The sequence below is a fragment of the Thamnophis elegans genome, chromosome 14 (genome assembly GCF_009769535.1).
Source record: "Thamnophis elegans isolate rThaEle1 chromosome 14, rThaEle1.pri, whole genome shotgun sequence".
In the NCBI taxonomy this organism is placed as follows: Eukaryota; Metazoa; Chordata; class Lepidosauria; order Squamata; family Colubridae; genus Thamnophis; species Thamnophis elegans.
Window position 1 is genome coordinate 8,759,098 of NC_045554.1, and position 22,160 is coordinate 8,781,257.

General features: G+C 45.7%; 1 protein-coding gene across 1 annotated transcript; it reads left to right on the forward strand.

Moving 5' to 3' along the window:
- Window positions 1–454: 454 nt before the first annotated feature.
- PDXDC1 (pyridoxal dependent decarboxylase domain containing 1) lies at window positions 455–21,677 on the forward strand. The gene is given in 19 exon segments (XM_032231017.1): window positions 455–615; window positions 1,896–1,979; window positions 2,527–2,554; window positions 3,022–3,069; window positions 5,489–5,590; window positions 7,534–7,659; window positions 11,454–11,504; window positions 11,649–11,712; window positions 13,364–13,412; window positions 13,414–13,438; window positions 14,644–14,713; window positions 14,716–14,748; window positions 15,549–15,720; window positions 16,323–16,429; window positions 18,514–18,635; window positions 19,428–19,520; window positions 19,615–19,714; window positions 20,384–20,470; window positions 21,424–21,677. Coding segments are annotated over 19 exon segments (1,776 nt in total).
- The last annotated feature ends 483 nt before the right edge of the window (window positions 21,678–22,160 follow it).

Sequence of the window (22,160 nt, forward strand, 5' to 3'; positions counted from 1 at the left end):
AAGGAGGACCTTGAATCTGGAAAGCCTATATTACTGGTGGCCAATGCTGGTGGGTCTTTTTTACCAAATGTAAACAAGGTTGTTTTTCCCCTTGCATGCTGGGTTTTGTTTTTGGGGGGGTCTCGTAACAAATGTTAGAGTGGCTCAGTGGCTAAGACGCTGAGCTTGTCCGTCAGAAAGGTCAGCAGTTGGCGGTTCGAATCCCTAGCGCCGCATAACGAGGAGCTCCCTGACTTGTTCCAGCTTCTGCCAACCCAGCAGTTCGAAAGGATGTAAAAAATGCAAGTAGAAAAACAGGAACCGCCTTGGTGGGGAAGGTAACAGCGTTCCATGCACCTTTGGCATGAGTCATGCCGGCCACATGACCACAGAGATGTCTTCAGACAGCGCTGGCTCTTTGGCTTTGAAACAGATATGAGCACTGCCCCTAGAGTCAGGAAAGAGTAGCACATATATGGGAAGGGAACCTTTACCTTTAACAAATGTTAGTGAGTCATGGAGGAAGCAAAGCGAGGAACGAAACGAAGTCAAGACAGAGTCCAAAGAGGCATTTGGCAAGAAGACACTTCAGAGTGGCCCGTATGGGAAAGCAGTCTACTTCCACCATCAGAAAATGTGATGAGGTCGTGTGTGTGTGTGTGTGTGTGTATGTATGTATGCGTGAGAGTCTGTGTTTGAGTGGTGTGGTGGCCTAGAGGGGGAGCTCTTGCCTCACAATCAGAAGGCTGTGAGTTCGATCCTAGTTGAGGCAGATATTTCTCTCTCTGGGCACATTGAGAATATATCTGCTGAATAAACTCCGCATGGGCGACAGGGAAGGGCATCCAGCAGTAAACACTCTAGATCTATTCAGTTGCCCAGACTCCACCCCACAAGGGATTATGGGTCATTAAAAGAAGATGATGATAATGATATGAGTTTGTCAGTCTAATTTTTTTACTACTGATTCTGTGGGCGTGGCTTCGTGAGTGTGGCTTGGTGGGCATGACAGGGGAGATTACTGCAAAATCCCATTCCCTCCCCACTCCAGGGAAAGGATACTGCAAAATCTCCATTCCCTCCCCACTCCAGGGAAAGGATACTGCAAAATCTCCATTCCCTCCCCACTCCAGGGAAAGGATCCTGCAAAATCTCTATTCCCTCCCCACTCCAGGGAAAGGATACTGCAAAATCTCCATTCCCTCATCACTCCAGGGGAAGGATCCTGCAAAATCCCCATTCCCTCCCCACTCCAGGGAAAGGATACTGCAAATCTCCCCTCATCACTCCAGGGAAAGGATACTGCAAAATCTCCATTCCCTCCCCACTCCAGGGAAAGGATACTGCAAAATCTCCATTCCCTCCCACTCCAGGGAAAGGATACTGCAAAATCTCCATTCCCTCCCACTCCAGGGAAAGGATACTGCAAAATCTCCATTCCCTCATCACTCCAGGGGAAGGATCCTGCAAAATCCCCATTCCCTCCCCACTCCAGGGAAAGGATACTGCAAAATCCCCATTCCCTCCCGATCAGCTGGGACTCGAGAGGCAGAGAATACATGGGGGCGGGGCCAGCCAGAGGTGGTATTTACCGGTTCTCTGAACTACTTAAAATTTCCACTGCCAGCACTGGTCAGAACCTGCTGAATCCCACCTCTGGTGGGTGTGTATGTATGCACTATGAAGTAGTCAGTATGGCTGATAGATCGCTCCTTTCTTTAACTTAGGTGGTGGACTGAGTGGATGGCCTTGAGGAACAGAGGGGAAGAAATACTACCTAGGAAACCATTAGAGAAGAGGGGCAGGAGCAACTCCCATGGGGAAGGGATGGGGGTTTGAAGAGCTTTGTTGATGTTCCTCTCTGTCCTAATAGCTCTGTCTTCTTAGCCTCCCCTTGTCATTTCCTCTCCGTGCAGGCACACGGGGGCCGGGCACACGGACAAACTGGGTCGACTGAGGGAGCTCTGCGAGCAGCACGGCATGTGGCTGCACGTCGAAGGGTAGGGGCATTGCCGTTAGAAAGACTGTTTCATGTGAAAGGTTAAATCAAAGCGAAGGCGAAGAGGCACGGTTGGTAGGCAGGCAGTGCTGATTCGGGCAGATTTGAAAGGTTTATCGGGGCAGCCGTCAAAGGAAGCAGAGCGCTGGACAGGGAAGGCTATGGAGGGAGGCACTCCTGACGGTGGCAATTTATAATAGTGACAGATTGCGGCCGCTGAGAACATCCTTGTTCTACTTCATTACGCTGAACAGAGATATATTTTTTTAAATGGCCTACTTAGAATGCGGAGTTCTGGAAAGAGACCTTAATACCAAAACCTCTTTCCCATTGGGTTACCCAGCTGGCTTTCATGCCTAAGGCGGGACTAGAACTCCCAGTCTCCTGGCAATTGGCCTAAAGTCATCCAGCTGGATTTCATGCCTAAAGCGGGGCTGGAACTCAAAATCTCTGGCGATTGACCCAAAGTCACCCAGCTGGCTTTCATGCCTAAGGTGGGACTAGAACTCCCAGTCTTCCAGTTTCTAGCCTTGTGCTTTTGCCACCAGGCCAGACTGGCTGGTTTTCATGCCTAAGGTGGGACTAGAACTCCAGTCTGCTGGCGATTGGCCCGAAGTCACCCAGCTGGATTTCATGCCTAAGGCAGGACTAGAACTCACAATCTCCTGGCGATTGGCCCAAAGTCACCCAGCTGGCTTTCATGCCTAAGGCGGGACTAGAACTCCCAATCTCCTGGCGATTGGCCCAAAGTCACCCAGCTGGCTTTCATGCCAAAGGCGGGACTAGAACTCCCAGTCTCCTGGCAATTGGCCTAAAGTCATCCAGCTGGATTTCATGCCTAAAGCGGGGCTAGAACTCACAATCTCCTGGCGATTGACCCAAAGTCACCCAGCTGGCTTTCATGCCTAAGGTGGGACTAGAACTCCCAGTCTTCCAGTTTCTAGCCTGGTGCTTTTACCACCAGGCCAAACTGGCTTACCTGTTGTTCATTTTATTTGTTTGTTTAAAATGAAATAAAAATCAAAGGTGCTTGTTTGTTTCAGGGTGAATCTAGCGACTTGGCTTTGGGTTACGTCTCATCTTCCATCATGGTACGTTGTGTCTGCTGCTCTTGCTTACTACTTGCTTGTGTTTCTCTTTATGCAAAAGCAATATTTTATGTACTTCCTAAAAGCGGAAAGATACTGTGTATAAATTAGAATAGAACAGAATTCTTTCTTGGCCAAGGAACACAAGGAATTTGTCTTTGGTGCCTAAGCTCTGAGTGTACACAAGGAGAATAAAATACATTCGTCAAGAATAAAAAGATACAACACTCCGTGATAGTCATAGGTTACTAATAAGCAATCAAATCATACCAGGAAAGAAATAAAAACAATATAAATTGTAAATATACAAGCAACATGGTTGTAATCATAAGTGGGAAGAGATAGGTACTAGGAAGGAAGAGAAGAATAACAGTAATATTGTCTTAGTAAATAATTTGACAGTGTTCTGGGAATTAGTTGTTTAGCAGAGTGATGGCATATGGGGGGAAACTTATTTAATTTACTTTCACTATTGTCTACTTTAAGATGAAAAATTCCCACAACACTTAATTCACACAACACTGTCAAATAATTTACAAAGACTGTATTATTATTATTATTATTATTATTATTATTATTATTATTATTATTATTATTATTATTATTGTACAATTGTATCACAGCGGCCAGTTGTTTCGCCGGATTTGGCATTGGTTACTAGTCGGGCCCCACCCAGGGGCCTAGGACGTCGTAACGTATTTCGTAATATGCGTGCAGATCCAAGCAGTGCGGCTTTTTGCATTTGACTGATGGTGATTTTGTCAATTTTAACTCTTTTAAATGTAATTCCAGTGCTTTGGAATTCCAGTATGCCAATTACCACTGGAAGTACCACTGCTGGTTTGTGCCATGGTTGTTGTTGTTGTTGTTGTTGTTGTTATTATTATTATATATTATTATTATTATATTATCTCTTCCTTCCTAGTATCTATCTCTCCCCACTTACGATTATAACCATGTTGCTTGTATCTTTCAATTTTTATTTGTTAACTAGTACCATTTGATAGCTTATTAGTAACCTTGACTATCACTAAGTCTTGTATCTTTTATTCTTGAGGAATGTATTTTATTCTCTTATGAGAGCCTCTGCACCAAAGACAAATTCCTTGTGTGTCCAATCACATTTGGCCAATAAAGAATTCTATTCTATTCTAAAAAAAATAATAATAATAACAGTGCATTTCTTTGGCTTTTAACATGCCCTGAAGAAGGATTATTTTCAACTTTATAAAAAAATGTGGCTAGCCCCTAGTATTCATCCCACAGATCATGTTTTAAGCTTAGCTGGCAGGTGAACCACTGTCTGTGGTTGCATCTGAACATATTTTTTCACCTATTGCTCTTTTCCTTTTTCTTTTTTTAAATCCTGGGGAATTATTTTGGATCCCGTTGCAGGAATGGTTGCAGGAACTGGGCATGTCTACTCTTATGAAAAGAAGGACTAGGGGAGACATGATAGCAGTCTTGATCACCACACTATTAAAAAGATGTGGAGACTCTGGAAAGAGTGCAGAGAAGAGCAACAAAGAGGATTAGGGGACCGGAGGCTAAAATATACAAAGAACAGTTGCAGGAACTGGGTATGTTTAGTTCAATGAAAAGAAGGACCAGGGGAGACATGATAGCAGTCTTCCAAGATCTCAGGGGCTGCCACAAAGAAGAGGGAGTCAAACTATTCTCCAAGGGACCTGAGGGTAGAACAAGAAGCAATGGGTGGAAACTAATCAAGGAGAGAAGCCACTTAGAACTAAGGAGAAATTTCCTGACAGTTAGAAGAATTAATCAGTGGAAGAACTTGCCTCCAGAAGTTGTGAATACTCCAACATTGGAAGTTTTTAAGAAGACGTTGGATAACCATTTGTCTGTAATGGTGTAGGGTTTCCTGCCTAAGTAGGGGTTGGACAAGAAGACCTCCAAGGTCCCTTCCAACTCTATTATTCTATTCTATTCTATTCTATATTCTTATTCTATCTTCATCTATCTTCATTCTATCTAGTTAGAATAATTAACTGCTTCCCTCCAGAAGTTGTGAATGCTCCAGCACTGGAAGTTTTTAAGAAGAGATTGGATATCCATTTGTCTGAAGTGGTGTAGGGTTTCCTGCCTAGGCAGGGGGTTGGACTAGAAGACCTCCAAGGTCCCTTCCAACTCTGTTATTCTATTCTATTCTATTCTATTCTATTCTATTCTATATTCTTCATTCTATCTTCAACTATCTTCATTCTATCGAGTTAGAATAATTAAAGAAGAGCTTTTATTATTCAGTTATTCTATTCTATTCTATCCATTTTTCATTCTCTCTGGATTCAGCCACATCTGATTAAAGAGGCCCCATCTTTTTCCAGATGCGTTGGGGAAAAAAAAAATAAAACACTGCATTTGTGCTCCCCTAACTCCTCCTTTTTTTTTTTTTTTTTTGTAGGCCGCAACTAAATGCGACAGCCTGACATTGACACTCGGACCCTGGCTGGGCCTTCCAGCAGTGCCTGCAGTGACTCTGTATAGACAAGAGGACCCTTCTTTGGTAGGTGGCTGCTCGGGAGGCAGTGGAGGTCAAGGGGCAGGAGAAGGCAGCCTCGAAGCTCTCCGCAGCTCAGTGATTGACGGCAGTAAATTGTAGGTGATCCTCACTCAAGGAGTCCAGTTCCTCGTGATTCCTTGGGGAGACCATCATCCACTCCATGATTTTTTTAATTTATTTTGTTTTAAACTGGGGTTGATGATGTTTGAGCTCTGGGTTTGTCTGTGTTGAGAATATGCACTGTACGGTCCCACTCGAGCCAAATTCAGCCCCGTCGTTATATCATGTGCTCTACATGGGGCTGCCCTTGAAAAGTGTTCGGAGACTACAATTGGTCCAGAATGCAGCCGCGCGAGAGATACTGGGTGTACCTAGATACACCCATGTTACACCTATCCTCCGTGAGCTGCACTGGCTCCCTATTGGTCTCCGAACACGCTTCAAGGTGCTGGTTATCACCTTTAAAGCCCTACATGGCCTAGGACCTGGATATCTCCGTGACCGCCTCCTGCAACATACCTCCCAGCGCCAATAAGATCGCACAGGGTAGGCCTTCTCCAGGTACCATCGACTGCACAATGTCGTCTGGCGGCTCCTCGGAAGAGGGCCTTCTCTGTAGCTGCCCGGCCCTCTGGAACGAACTGCCCCCTGAAATCCGGACCCTCCCCACTCTCTCGGCCTTCCGAAAGTCTGTTAAGACCTGGCTGTTCCGGCAGGCCTGGGGCTGCTGATCTCTGATTGACCTTCCCCACTAAGATCGAGTGCATGTTGTGTCTGTTTCATTTGTTCTGTTTTATATTTTAAGTTTTTAATATCTTCTTTTTTAAAACTGTCTTTTATGTAAGCCGCCCGGAGTCCTCCGGGATTGGGGGCATACAAATCTATTAAAATTGACAAAATTGAAAATGGAGCAGACCACTTCATAAAAAACTGTCTGCTTCTTGGAAGGGGAGGGAAAGATTGTTCTGACCCAGGCTTCCTTACAAATCAAGAAACAGAGTCTGGATCCCGGTAAAACCCCTTTTATTTACACGACTGTGAATTCCTTTCATTCACAATTCCGCAAGGCTTAGCAAAGAGTCTTTCCGAGGAATATTGATCAACACGAACCTTATCTCATTTGGAGAGCTGCCAGATAACTAGTTTCCAAACACAGGGCAAGGCAAAACTTGGCACAGAGTCTCTTATAGTCCCAAAAAGAACTTTCCACTCTTGAAAACGACCGAAGGAACGAATTGTTTCCTGCAAAAGCCCCCTCCCCATTCGCTCCTCTTTTGTTTCCTATGGGAGGGGCCAATCACTTCCAAGGTGTGGCTTTACTTATATGTTGACCTTGCTTTCTTAGTTGTTCTTGTTTTCTGGAAGCACTGCGCATGCGCACACTGGGAACAGGCTCCAGCTGTTCCTCTGCCTCACTGATGTCTGACTCCGAAGGGAGCTGATAACTGTCAGACGGCCCTGGCCCCCCTCTCTGCCTCCGACACAGAGCCCTCATCCGAGCCTTCCCCAGACTCCAGGATTGGGTCATGTTCCTCCCCAACCTCCTCACTCCCCGAATCTGCTGCCAGCTCCGCTGGCCACTGGCGGGCCACAACAGAAACAAATTTCTGCTTTAGGGAGAGGGCTTACATGATGTAGATTGTAGTGAAAGGAAGCCAGTTACATTTATGGAGTAGAGATCTGTTGGGGATGAGTTATGTTGATGCCTACGGAATATATGATACCATCGGTAGGAAGAGTCAAATGCTGGGACTGCCTCCGACGCAGAGCCCTCATCTGAGCTTTCCTCAGCCCCCAGGACTGCCCCATGTCCTTCCCCAACCTCCTCACTGTCCGACTCTGCTGCCAGCTCCACTTGCCGCTGGCGGGCTACAACAGGAAGAAAGTCAGACCAAACAAGAGGAAGATACACCTGCCGTTTTACTTCTTTATTGTGTTTCTTGCAGTCGCTAGCAGCAGGCCTGACCTCCAGCCAGGTGGCGGAGAAGCTACGTGCTCTGTCCCTTTGGCTCTCCCTGCAGTACCTGGGCCACGATGGAATCGTGCAAAAAATTAAACACGCCTCCCAGCTGGTAAGGAGCTCAAAGGTTTTGAGTTTTGCGTTTGATTTGATTTCCTTCTCAAAACTTGGAAAAACAATTGGTGGTTTTCCCCCCCCCTGTCTTTCAAATAAAAACGAAAGGGAAGGTTAACATATACTTTGGTGATTATTAATTAGAAATGTCGATATTTTTTTTTCTTTTTCTTTAGATTGTCTTAGATTTTAAATGGTCATTTTTCTTTTTTCTTTTTTATTGTAAATGTGTTTTTATTTTCCATTTTCATTTCGTACAGTCATATATACTGTGCATAACCGGGGCCATATAACATTAAACAATAAACACAGCCATTCCTCTTGTCAACAATACCCCCCAAAATAGAAACCCAATGTACCTCTTCGACCCTCCATACACCCTTTCTTTCGCCCCTTCCAACTTTCCATCTTCCCTCCAACATTCCCCTCTACCTTACTTCCCCCCCCTCTACCACTCCTCTCTCCCAGTACACCCTCCCTTCCTTCTCACCCTCCCTCCTATCCTCTCTCCCACCCTCTCTACCCCTCTTTCTTCTATCCCTCTACTCTCCCTTCGGTGTATCTCTACAATCTATTAATATATTCAGCTTGTCCTATTTTACAGTGGAATTAAAGAGCAACAGTATACAAGTGCAGTCGCATTACTTTAAAATCTAAGTACATCTATAGCAGTGTTTTCAACCTTTTTTGTGCAAAGGCACACTTTTTTCATGAAAAAATCACGAGGCACACCACCATTAGAAAATGTTAAAAAATTTAACTCTGTGCCTATATGACTATAGGCGGGTGTTTTCCCACGGCACACCTTACACTATGTCACGGCACACTAGTGTGCCGCGGCACAGTGGTTGAAAAACACTGATCTATAGTATGTGTTAGATTTTAAAGTAACGCGATTTTAAATGGTCATTTTGTTAACATATTAATAGATTGTTGTTTAGAGATTGTTGCTTTTTGCGTTTGTGGAGAGAAGAGAGAGAAAAATGTAAATAAGCCTTAGTTAACCGTTGTGACTCAGCAGCAGTCTTCTGTGAGTCTTTTCGGGATGCAAGTTCACAATGCAGCTGGGGCTCGTTAGTGGGTCTTCGGGTGAAAAGGACGGATGGTGCCACGCCCTGGTTGCAGGAGTCAACGTTCATTCATTCGTTCAGCATTCATCAGTCATGGTTTGTTTGTGATTTGCTTTCTGTAACCCTGATTCAAGGAGACACTTGGAGAAGTGCATTGCGTTGTAAGAGTTTTGTTTTGCATTCTGTTATCTGGTCAGAGACTTTATTTATGTTATTTTTGGGCTCGCAGCCAGTCTGAGCCTAGAACTGATAAAGTGAGTTCCTTTTACGTTTGTCTGCCTGCCGTCTGTTAACGAGCGGAGAAGGGGGGACAGAACAGTTAACTAAAATAATAGCAAAGATATGTTAGAGGAAATATAAGATGTCCTACTAATTGACTTTATTTATTTTTTTTAGAATATGTTATAAAGATATAAAGATATGGCATATTGACTGGAAGGGGGAAGGGAAAAAAAATGCCAGCAGGTGGCTGTGTTTTTGAAATCTTAATTTAATGAAAATTGTGGTATGGTGATAGTAGCAATAGCAATAGCAGTTCGACTTATATACCGCTTCATAGGGCTTTCAGCCCTCTCTAAGCGGTTTACAGAGTCAGCATATTGCCCCCAACAACAATCCGGGTCCTCATTTGACCCACCTCGGAAGGATGGAAGGCTGAGTCAACGCTGAGCGGTGAGATTTGAACAGCTGAACTGCAGTCAGCTGAAGTAGCCTGCAATGCTGCATTTAACCACTGCGCCACCTCGGCTATACATTTTTAACATAATACAATTTAAACTGAATGGAATATATGTGATTGTGGAAGGAACGCACGAAATGTACTTGTGACCAATGGATACGCTTTCTACAAGATGTAATGAAAGATGATGCTTTTTTGTGTGTGTTTTTGTAATAAAACTAATTAAAAAATTTATTAAAAAAAACAACTTGGAAAAACTCAATTATCAGCACAAAAAAAAAACCCTTGTTCCTTCTTTTCCGAGGGTGGCAGAAGTAGGAGAGAAAGCGGAGTGTCAAAAAACATTTCTCAACCTTGACGACTTGAATATGCATGGACTTCAACTCCCAGAATGCCCCAGCCATCTAGGAGTTGAAGTCCACACTTTTTCAAGTTGCCAAGGTTGAGAAACGTTGGTTGTTGGGGTTTTTTTTTTGACACTCTAAAGCTGGCTGGGGGAATTCTGGGAGTTGAAGTCCAGGCATTTCGAAGTTGCCAAATTGAGAATAATAAAATTTAGGGCGAAAGCATTTTGAGTTTGAAATATTAGTGTATCTAGGTATCCCAGAATGCATCACTTAACATTTTATGTAAATGTACACGACCTGAATACTCAGGCGCCATTGTGGCGCCGTGGTTAGAATGCAGTATTGCAGGCTAATACTGCCGACTGCCAGGAGTTCGATGCTGACCACCTCAAGGTTGACTCAGCCTTCCATCCTTCCGAGGTGGGTCAAATGAGGGCCCAGATTGTTGGGGGGCAAGAGGCAATTTAATTTAGTAATTATAAATTTGTATGCCGCCCAATCCTGTAGGACTCTGGGCGGCTTACAGAAAGATAAAAATTAAAAATTAAAAATAAAGAGAGATACAATTAAAAAACACACACCAGACATTCCGTTTAAGTGGGCTGGACCTTGTTCAACAGCCCCAGGCCTGCCGGAACAGCCAAGTTTTAGTGGCTTTTCGGAAGGCCGAGAGAGTGGGAAGGGTCCGGATCTCTATGGGTAGATCGTTCCACAGGGCCGGAGCAGCTACAGAGAAGGCCCTCCCCCGAGGGGCCGCCAGCCGGCATTGTCCGGTCGACGGCACTTGGAGAAGGCCCAACCTGTGAGATCTTATTAGTCGTTGGGAGGTATGTGGCAGGAGGCGGTCTCTTAGATATCCAGGTCACTGACAGAGGCTGACTCTGTAAACCGCTTAGAGAGGGCTGTAAAGCACTGGGAAGCGATATATAAGTCTAAGCACTATTGCTATGCTCTTCCTTTTCTCCTCCCTCCCTCCTTCCCTCCCTCCCATCCATGGTGCGCAGTAGTTATTGCAGACTAAGTCTGCCCACTGCCAAGAGTTCGATCCTAACAGGCTCAAGATTGACTCAGCCTTCCATCCTTTCCAGGTGGGTCAAATGAGGACCCAGATTGTTGGGGGCAAGAGGATGACTCTGTAAACCACTTAGAGAGGGCTGTAAAGCTCTGGGAAGTGGTATATAAGTCTAAGTGCTATTGCTCTTCCTTACTTCCTCCCTCCCCCCATTTCCTCCCTCCCTCCCTTCCTTCTAAATGCTATTGCTCTTCCTTCCTTCCTCCCTCCCCCCTCCCTCCCTTCCTTAAATGCTATTGCCCTTCCTTCCTTCCTTCCTTCCTTCCTTCCTTTCCTTCCTTCCTTCCTTCTTTTCCTTCCTTCCCTCCTTCCTTCCTCCCTCCCTCCCTCCCTCCCTCCCATTCATGGTGCACAGTAGTTAGAATGCAGCATTGCAGACTAAGTCTGCCCACTGCCAAGAGTTCGATCCTAACAGGCTCAAGGTTGACTCAGCCTTCCATCCTTCCAAGGTGGGTCAAATGAGGGCCCAGATTGTTGGGGCAAGAGGCTGACTCAGTAAAACCACTTAGAGAGGGCTGCAAAAGCACTGTGAAGCGATATATAAGTCTAAGCGCTATTGCTATTGCTGCCCATTTATTTTTGGAATGGTTTCCCTGATTGTATTTATCTGTGGGTTTTTTTTAGAGTCAACGGCTACTGGAGAATCTGAAGAACCAAGATTTTATTCGGACCTCAGTAAGTTTCCATTTTCAACCTTTCCTTTCCAAAATACCCCCCCCCCCCCCAAAAATGACAATAACCCAGTTTGGGAGAAGGTTGAAATTAAATGTCCTCTCAAGACTTTGTTCTATTTTTTTTTTCCCAATTTTGTTTTCCAAGGTTGAAGATGAATTTAGCTCTCCTGTGGTGGTCTTCAAGTTTTCCCCAGAAAAGTCGCATATAGGTGAGGAACTGCAGAAATAAATTCCTCCGGGATCTGTAGATCTTCGATTTTGTTGAAAAAATGGTACCAAACCAACAATTTTATGGATAAGTAGCTAATAACCCGGCGTTGCCCGGGTATTTATGTATCCCAACCCTGTATTAGACAAAGTGGCAACGTAAGTGCGGAATGGGCTGTCCTCCCTCCTTCCATGAACGTTGCCGCAATTCCTGAAGAGGTGATGGCAAGAGCAACTTCTCCCTGAGCCCTGATTTCAGCGACAATTAAATTAGTTAACAATGGTTTCCCTCTGCCCCCTAATTTCTAATGTTGGATTTTCCCCCCCTTGCCAGAGGCGAACTCCCCTTTCTGGATACTGTGAAGCCGTTACCACGGCAACTCCACTGCACTGTACAGTAGAAGCCATTTTAAGGCAGTACAGTAGAAGCCATTTTAAGGCGCAACAGGCTGTATCTTAACAGAACACACCACCAAGGAGTGTTAGGGGTATCTTGATTTGATTTGATTGATTTGATTTTATTACATTTATATGCCGCCCTTTTCCCCAAAGGGGACTCAGGGCGGCTCACAATTCAAATCAGGGAAGGGGGGTACAAACAGGAAATAAAAACGAATGCCCACAGTATTTGTCTCCAGAGAGTTAAGCCATCTGTGTACCAAATTTGGTTGAAATTGCTCGAAGCGTTCCAGAGTTATGCTGGAACACACACACAAACACACACAGCTACACACACACACACACACACACACACACAAACACACACAGAGTATAACTGCTCTCATGAAAGCTGCCGCTTTTAGCATCAGCGAGTGTGAAAAGCAGACACTTTCAAGAAGGGGCTTTTTATATCTTGCTAATTTTAGGTTCCAGCTTTCTAATACCCCCCAATTAGAGATATTAAAAAGGATATTTAAGGCTGTTTACCTTTACATTTATTAAAGACAGATCTTGGAATTGCTACCTATGCCATTGCTTTTGTAAATTTCAGGCATCTGTCTGATATGATGACATCCGTTAGTCACTTGAGCAAATTTTGTCAAATAGCTGTAGGAAAATTAGGGCTGTGTGCTTTTAAAATCCCCTATTGTTTGTTTGTTTGATTGATTGATTGATTGATTAAACTTATATGCTACTTGCCCATCACATAGATTATTATAATTTTTAAATAGTTTTTTATTTATACATTTTTCTTTAACATATATGAGTGCTTTATAAGCAGTGCCTTCCCTGAGTCCATTTACAAATATATAGTAATAACGGTAATGGCATTCTTTACTTATGTATAATGATATTCTTCCAATTTCTAACTTCTACCTTTATTATCTAACCATTGGTAAAACAAATCCCAAGTTAAAAAAAGTATTCTTTGTCTTTTACCTTTAATGTTAGCCTATCCATTTCCGCGCAGTCTTAATATTTTATTAGAATATTGTTTTAAAGAGCAGTGGATCAATGTTTCAAAATCTGTAAAGTAAGAATTAAACCTCGTCATCATAACTTGCTTCGAAAATAACTCTGGGAAAAACTCTAGCTGTTGAGGAAAAAATAAGTGTTTCTAACGGCTTCAAACGGTGGGTAGGAAGTTTCGTTCGTCCCGTGTTCATTTTGTCCTGCTAAATCAATTTCTCTTCTTTCCTTTTTGGAGTTCAGATCAGATGCTATACGCTGCGCAACCATCTGCGGTCACTGGGAATGAGAGAGGTTTGCGATACCTTTAATCAGTGGGTAAGTTGTTTCTTAACCGCATGCAATAAAGCTCTTATAAAGCCCTTCATGGTATTGGACCTGGGTACTTGAGAGACCGCCTACTGCCAATTACCTCCATTAGACCAATTAGATCCCACAGACTAGGCCTCCGTATTCCATCCGCCGGCCAGTGTCGACTGGCGACTACTCGGAGGAGAGCCTCTCTGTGGCTGCTCCGACCCTTTGGAACGAACTCCCCGTGGAGATTCGTACCCTCACCACCCTCCAGGCCTTCCGCATAGCCCTCAAAACCTGGCTGTTCCGACAGGCCTGGGGCTAAAGATTCGCTGCCCCTATTTCGAATGGTATGACTGTTGTGCTTTTTAATTATATATTGTTTTGTGTTGTTACTAAACTGTCTGTATCCCCCCTTCCCTTTTTGAGCTGTGAGCCGCCCTGAGTCCCCTTAGGGAAAAGGGCGGCATACAAATGAAATAAACTCAACTCAAACTCAGATCACGAGTTTGAGGCTCAAATCCCGATTTCTTCAGGGGTGAAACATAATGTCATGTCCCCGTCGGAGTCGGACTCTGAGATGGAAAATGAACAGCTGACAGAGAGCGGGAATGGCTCCGTTGGATGTGGAGGAAACTGGGGAAGGGCAAAATCAGGCTGGGTGGAGCAGGGAAGAGGTAGAACAAGGGAGATGAAAACCAAAGCCTCCTCATCCTAGGGAAAAATGCAGAAGAGACCAACAGCGCTTTACGTGGCTTACAAGGAAGGAAAGGGCCCCGATTCCCTTCACAAGGCACACCCGGGGATGGAGTTTAAAGGAGAGGCAGTTGGGAGGGGCATTTGTCGGGAACAAGCACTGAGTTCACCTCGAGTTGTGGCCTGTGTTCCTGGCATTCCTCCCGACTTTGAAGTATTTACGACCTTCTGTGTGTTATCTCGTCTGGGGTCCCGTGCCTGACACAGGATGTACAGGAGGTCGAGGAGAGGAGGGCAGTGGAAATCTATGGGCCGGTCCTTGGGTCAGAATAGCCCCCGCTGCTAGCGAAGCTCCACCCAATTTCTTCATTCAGAGCAAATTTGAGCCTGCAAAAAGTCAGCTTGCAGACAACGAAACAGGAAGCTTATTTCAAAGTGTTCACAGATCAGAAAACAACGTGATTTATATGCAGTGGGAGAGCTGTTACTTTCCTTAATCTGGGCTCGCTTTTTTTTTTCCTTTTCTTTTTTAGCTTGGAGAACAGTTGGCACAGTTGGTCCCTGCCAGCGGGGTGGACCTGGTTGATCTGGAGGACGAAGGCACCTGGTGCGTTTCAGCCCTTTGATGACTTCTGCAGGTAACCGGCTCCCTTTAAGTACCCAAAGGGGCCATTTTCCTTGATGTGACAAACGATGCGTCTCCTTAAATATTGGAGCCGTGGTGGCGCAGTGGTTAGAAGGTAATATTGCAGGCTGCCGACTCCCAGCAGTTTGATCCTGAGCAGCTCAAGGTTGGCTCAGCCTCCCATCCATCCGAGAGCGATAAAACGAGGACCCAGATGGTTGGGGGGAATAGGCTGACTCTGTAAACCGCTTAGAGAGGGCTGTAAAGCACCGTGAAACTGTATATAAGTCTGTGATTGCTATTCCTTCCTTCTCTCCCTTCCATGGTGCGCAGTGGTTAGAATGCAACATTGCGGACTTAAAGTCTGCCCACTGCCAGGAGTTCGATCCTGACCAGCTCAAGGTTGACTCAGCCTTCCATCCTTCCGAGGTCGGTAAAATGAGGACTCAGATTGTTTTGTGGCAAGAGGCTGACTCTGTAAACTGCTTAGAGAGGGCTCCCTCCCTTTTTTCCATGGTGTGCAGTAGTTAGAAGGCAGTATTGCAGGCTAATTCTGCCGACTCCCAGCAGTTCAATCCTGGCCAGCTTAAGGTTGACTTTTGGGGAGACAATACGCTGACTCTGTAAACACCTTAGAGAGGGCAGTAAAGCCCCGTGAAGTGGTATATAAGTCTTAAGTGCTATTGCTTGCGAAGGAAGGAAGGCAGGTAGACAGGAAGGAAGGAAGGAAGGAAGGAAGGAAGGAAGGAAGGAAGACGAAGGCTGTTTTTGTACCCAAGACAAACAACACACTTAACGTATCAATCTTTTCAGTTTTAGGAACCGAGGTTCAAGACGTGGATCAGCTGATGGACTGCTTAAAAATGAAGGTCCCAGTTCTCAACTGCACTTTACAGCTGAGAGAGGAATTCGAACAGGAAGTGAAAAGAACCGTCGGCTTGTCCTATGTGGAAGATTTTACCTGGCCCGGCCTCGGGGTGGTCAGGTACGTGGGTCCGACCGAAACTGGGCCAAGCCACTAGTACAGGGGTGTCATACTCGATTTCATTGAGGGCCGCATCATGCTTGACCTTGGTGGGCAGGGGTGAGGTGGGCATGGCCAGCTTGACGGCACCTGTGGAGGCCCAAGTACTCTGCCAGCAAAAACGGGCTCCAGAGCTCCATTTTCAGCTGCAATGGCCTCCTGCCACCCTCTGCCAGTGAAAACAGAGCTCGGAGGAGAGGGGGGCGCATGCTGGGACCGCACGCAGGAGCACATCTCGGGAGATCCATTTTCAATGGCCAAGGGCGGCAGGAGGCCATCACAGCTGCAAATGGAGCATGGGAGGACCACGCATGATCCCTCCCGGACTCCGTCCTTTGCCGTTTCTAGGGCGGCCCCACGGGCCAGATCTAAGCCCCTACGGGCCGGATCCGGGCCTTGAGTTTGACGCCCCTGCGCTAGTATATAAAATAAGAGCAACCCCTACCCCCTTATAGCAGTGATGGGCGTTCCCTAGTTTGGTATGGGGAGCACAAGTCAATAGGGATGAGGCTGGAAGAAACAGGAGTAAATCAGTATTAACTTGTGACTTGGCTTTGGAAAAGGTATAAGGGCCAAAACGAAGAGACACCGGAGAAAGACTCGGAGAAGATTAACAGCGGTCTCCTGAAGAAGCTCAACGAACTGGAATCAGACCTGTTATTTTCTTCAGGTAATTGGCTATCTACGAACGCGTGTGTATTTGTGCGTCAGAGAGAGACGCTTCTAGTTTTGCATTAGTCGGTTTGGTTTAGATACCAGGCGGGAAACTGAATGACCCTGCGTTCTAGTCCAGCCTTATCCTGTACCGGCTGCCAGATGGTAATAGTTTAAAAAAAAGGGGGTGGCCAGGATGAGATGGATCTTTAAGGATGTTTTGAACTTTCTTAAGGCAGCGGGAGCTATAAAGCTCTTCCAAAGAGGGGAGGGGGCAATCCATGATCCTCTGGGCAATGGCCTTGACCCTCTGGAGCGCTCTCCTATCTGCCACTGCCAATTGGCCAACCATACACAGGTGTAGTAAATTAAAATGCTCTCCACGGTGCAGCGGTAGAAGGCTACCAGTAATTTCTCCTTCAGTTGTTGTTTCCTGAGAGGTCTCAGGTAGTATACCATATTTTTCAGAGTATAAGATGCACCTTCCCCTCCCCCCAAAAGAGGGTGAAAATTTGGGTGCGTCTTATATACCGAATGTAGCCCCACCCACCCAACGCTCCCCCCACCATTTGGCCTCTGCCTCCCAGCAATTTACCTCCTTGCAGCAAACGGGGAAAATGGGGCTTGCAGAAACGCTGCAATAGGCTGTAACAATCCCTGCAGCCTGAAACAGCTGATGATCGGGATTCAGCCCAAGCTGAAATTGAAAGTGAAACTTGCTGTTTGCTGCACTAAGCAAATTGCTGGGATGCAGGGTTTTTTTTTCTTGTGCTAATCAGGCTGTTTGCCGTTTGCTGCAAGGAGGTAAGTCAATAACTATAAATGCTATAGAATGTTCAAATTGTTAGACTTATTTTTAAAGACTATTTTTGTTAGACTTATTGTTCTAGACAGATTAGCAAAATGAAGAAGCTTTTTAAAATAAATGCTGATCTGAAGAGGCCCAGTGCTCTTGTATCTTCTTTTAAATAGCAGAGAATAACATATACTTCAGAAAGCCACATCAATTTTAAAAAGCATCTAGTACAAGTATAGTCTGAAATGTAATCACCACAAACAGTGTATGTCTTCTTTACTGTTTGCTGTTTGGTGCAAGGAGGCTGTTAGGGGTATCTCCGTTGGGAGACAGAAAGTAGTGCAGCGGAATGTACAGCTAGAGAGAAAGAAAGTTGCTAGTAGAAACACAAGAGCCGAGGTGGCGCAGTGGTTAAATGCAGCACTGCAGGCTACTTCAGCTGACTGCAGTTCGGCTGTTCAAATCTCACCGGCTCAGAGTTAACTCAGCCTTCCATCCTTCCAAGGTGGGTAAAATGAGGACCCGCATTGTTGTTGGGGGCAATATGCAATATGCTGGCTATAAACCGCTTAGAGAGGGCTGAAAGCCCTATGAAGCGGTAATAAGTCTAACTGCTATTGCTATTGCTAACCCACGAATAGAGTTTCAGACACTGCTAGTAAAAACAAGTAGCTTTACTACTGATAATTGCTTCACAAGCGGTAATAGTAGATAGTAGATATTAGTCCAAACACAATTCAAAGAACAAACAATAGCTTACAGTTGCAGTTTACATTCCAGTCATCAAGTCATCAAGCATAGGACAGGCAGAGAGAGAGTGAGCTCTCTTGACTCCTCCTTATAGTAAAGTTAATTACAGTTGTTAAGTACATCCACTCATTTAAAGCAACAACAACCATTTGTTGTTGTATAAAGATATATATTGCCTACCCAACACTAGGAGTATACTCCCAACAGAGGCAAATTGCTGGGAGGCAGAGGCAGATGTTTCCCCCTTGTTTTCCTCCCCAAAAGCTAGGTTCGTCTTATACTTCGGAGCGTCTTATACTCTGAAAAATACGGTAATCTCTGCTGGGCCCTTTTGACCAGGGCTGCAATGTGAGTTGCCCCATATCATGTCCTCTTTTATGACAACATCCAGAAACTTAAAACTGGCCACTTGCTCCACTCGGTCTCCATTGATAAGCAAGGGCTGGATGTCTGATCTATTCCTTCTGTAGTCCGCTAGAAGTTCCTCTTTTGGTCAGTCTTGAAAGAAGCTGCCATGGTATACACATCTTGTTTTGTCTCGTCTTCCTTCCCAGGGCCGGAATTTGGAGCCGAGAAGAACTGCATTTACATCGGGATGGTCACCGAGGATCTCGATGTCTCGGAACTGGTGGAAACGATTGCAGCGTCCGGTCGGGAAATTGAAGAAAATTCAAGGGTGTGTACAGAGGCCGCCTGGTTTTGCAGCCGGCGGTGCCCATCATGTGACGTGAGATGAAAAGGGTTGAGAACCACCAAAGCGGGTGGCTGCATTCACACATAACAGAACGCTTGAGAGAGGCTAAAATGGGGACTGGCTGTTTAGATGTTTTAGCGGTGGATGGAAGGATTCACCCGTTCTGGGAGTTGAAGTCCACAAGTCCTGCTTGTTTAAAAGTTTTTGTTTTCCATTTTTCATTTTCATACACTCACATATATACTGTGCATAGCCGGCGCCATACAACTATTAAACAATAATCGCAGCAATTCCTCTTGTCAACAATACCCCAAAAAATACAAACCCATATACCTCTTCCACTCTCCATACACCTCTTTCTTCCACCCCCCTCCAACTTTCTATCTTCCCTCCATCATCCCCCTCTACCCTACTTCCCTCCCCCTCTACCACTCCTCTCTCCCGATCCACTCCCTCCCTTCCTTCTCACCCTCCCTCCCATCCTCTCTCCCGCCCTCTCTACCCATCTTTCTTCTATCCCACTCCGCCTCCCCTTGGTGTATGTTCCACTAGATGTCAGTGTACTTAACTTATCCTATTTTTACAGAGAAATTAAAGAAAAACAGTATACATGTGAAGTCACATTACATTGAAATCTGAACCTAGTATATATCCCTCCCTCCCAAGTCCACAAGTCTTAAAGTTGCCGGCATTGGACATCTCGGCTTTAAATACTTCCACATAAGACTTGAGAAGTGACATTTCTCACATTCATCTGATTTTATTTCTGATCAGCTTTTGGAAAACATGACCGAGGTTGTGCGAAAAGGCATCCTAGACGCCCAAGCTCAGCTGCAAAAAGCCAACGAGGAACGCCTCCTGGAAGAGGTGAGCCGACGGTGGGGAGCCTGCTTCTTGCTGTCATACCTCTTCTTGAATATTTTGCTTCGGCACTTCATTGTTATTTTCCTGTCCTTCCCAGGGTTTGCTTCGACAGATTCCTGTGGTGGTTCTGGTCTGTCAACTGGTTTTCTTCCCATTTCACGCCTCACCGAAGGGACAAACCTTTAATCTAACAGCAGGTGAGATAAAAAATTTGATCCGGGCAAATCTTGAACCAGGATTAATTATCCTGAAATAACAAATAGTAAGGAAGGCAGAACATTATTCCAATGAGGAAGAGGTCAATCAGTCAATCAATCAATCAGTCAATCAATCAATCCTTTGTATAATGAACAAGACTTTCTTTTATTGGAGGTCATCAGTATCATTTTAAGGTTCCACTAGGGATGCTGACATCTCCCCCATAGTTACTCCATGGCTGGGCCTTCTTTCAGGATCAAATAGAGCCCAGTTTGGTGGCTCAGTGGCTAAGATGCTGAGCTTGTCGATCAGAGAGGCAGTTTGGCGATTCGAATCCCTAGCGCCACGTAACGGAGTGAGCTCCCATTACTTGTCTCAGCTTCTGCCAACCTAGCAGTTCGAAAGCATGTAAAAATGCGGGTAGAAAAATAGGCATCACCTTTGGTGGGAAGGTAACGGGGTTCCGTACGCCTTCGGTGTTGAGTCATGCCGGCCACATGACCACGGAGACGTCTTCGGACAGCGCTGCCTCTTCGGCTTTGAAACGGAGATGAGCACCACCCCCTAGAGTCGGGAACGACTGGCACATATCTCTTCCTTCCTTCTGTGCATCCTATGATCTATGCCTTTATCCGGATCTGATGTTTTTGCGCCCATTTCTTTGCCAGGGTCTTTGGAATCCACAGAGACAACGTACCTATCTAAAGCCCAGGGCACGGGGATCACCCCGCCTCCCACTCCCACATCAAGCCGTGGTAACAGAAGTTCCCTGGTAAGTTGGCTTCATCTTCAGTTTTATTTATTTAAAAACAAATCAATAAAAGCATTGAGAGGAATCCTTTCTGCGTTCTGGTTTATAAAGCCAGAGTTTGAAAATCCGAGACTCGGCATGGCCACTACGGGGCTGGCAGCATATTTGGCCAATGAGGAGGTTGGGGAGGAACAGGTGGATGATGAATGGCCTCTCCCAGAGGAAATAAAAGAGGAGCGAAAGGGGAGTGGAGTTTGCAGGAGACCATTAGTTCACTTAATTGGTTTGAGACTCTCCGAGGCTCCTTGCCAAGTTTTGCAGATATCGCCTGGCAGCTCTCCAAGCCAGAGAGGTCGGTGACTGTAAATCCTCCCTTGAAAGACTTGGCTGGAGGTGAATGAGCAGAATTCACAGTCAATGAATAAAAGGGGTTTTTGTCGGGACCGGGAGTTCGCTTCACACTCTTGGGTAGCCTCGGTCAGAGCAAAGGCTAACAACACAAAATCTTTCTGGTATTGGATCTGGGTACTTGAGAGACCGCCTGCTGCCAATTACCTCCCAAAGACCCATTAGATCACACAGGGTTGGCCTCCTCCGGGTTCCGTCTACTAGCCAATGTCATCTGGCTACTACCCGGGGGAGGGCCTTCTCTGTGGCAGCTCCGGCCCTCTGGAACGAACTCCCCGCAGGGATTCGGACTCTCCCCTCTCTCCAGGCCTTCCGAAAAGCCGTCAAAACCTGGCTTTGCCGGCAGGCCTGGGGTTGATGAGTTCCCCTCCCCTCTCAACTTGTGTGGTTGCGTGATTCTTGCTTATTTTAATCATCTGTATTCTGTTCTATGTTCCCCTTTTCCCCTTTTGAGTTGTTCGCCACCCTGAGTCCCTCCCGGAGAAGGGCGGCATCCAAATAATAAAATTCAATTCAATTCAATTTCTCATTTCCCATATTTCATTCCAGGTCAAAAACTCTTTAAACGGGCCGGCAGGAACTCGGATGGGGTCAGCGAGACCAGCTCGGTGAGCCAAGCTACCGACTTGGACAGAGGAGAATTCGCAGCTTCTCCCCTCAAGCAGGAGAACGGCGGCGTCGAGGCGTCAAGCGAAAGCACCCCTCCCCTCCCCCAGGAAACGACCAGCGTTTCCCCAGGCACCCAATCTTGGGCTCCGGGAAACGACCGTCCGCTCTCTGAGGAGCAAGAGAACCTTAGATAAAAACCAAGGCTGTGCAATTAAAGACTTTGTACATGGGTTCAAAAAAAAAAAAGAGAAAAAAAACGAAAAAGAAAAGTGCACTTCGCTCCAGAAGAGAAACCGAATTGACGCATTTAAAAATGTGAAACCAGGCCGGAAGTAATCAGAACGAATCGCTATTCATGTGTGATGGGCTGGAGATTTTTGCACAAAAAATTGCTCTCTCTCTGTCTCTCCCTCTCTCCCTCCCTCCCTCTCCCTCTCCCTCCCTCTCTCTCGTTCTGTTTTTACTTGTCTGTTTGGTTCCGATTCCTCTAGTTTATCCTGCACACCCCTTTAGTGCCAAGGTTGGCTCTGGGGTGGCTTAGGATCATTTTTCCTTCTTTAGCAAGGAACGTGCAAGAATTAGGAGCCGAACGGAGTCATTCTCCCTCTTAATTTAATTTTAATTAATTAAACGTTGCTTTGCACAGGCTTTCCTTGGTTTTCTAAATTGGATTGTTC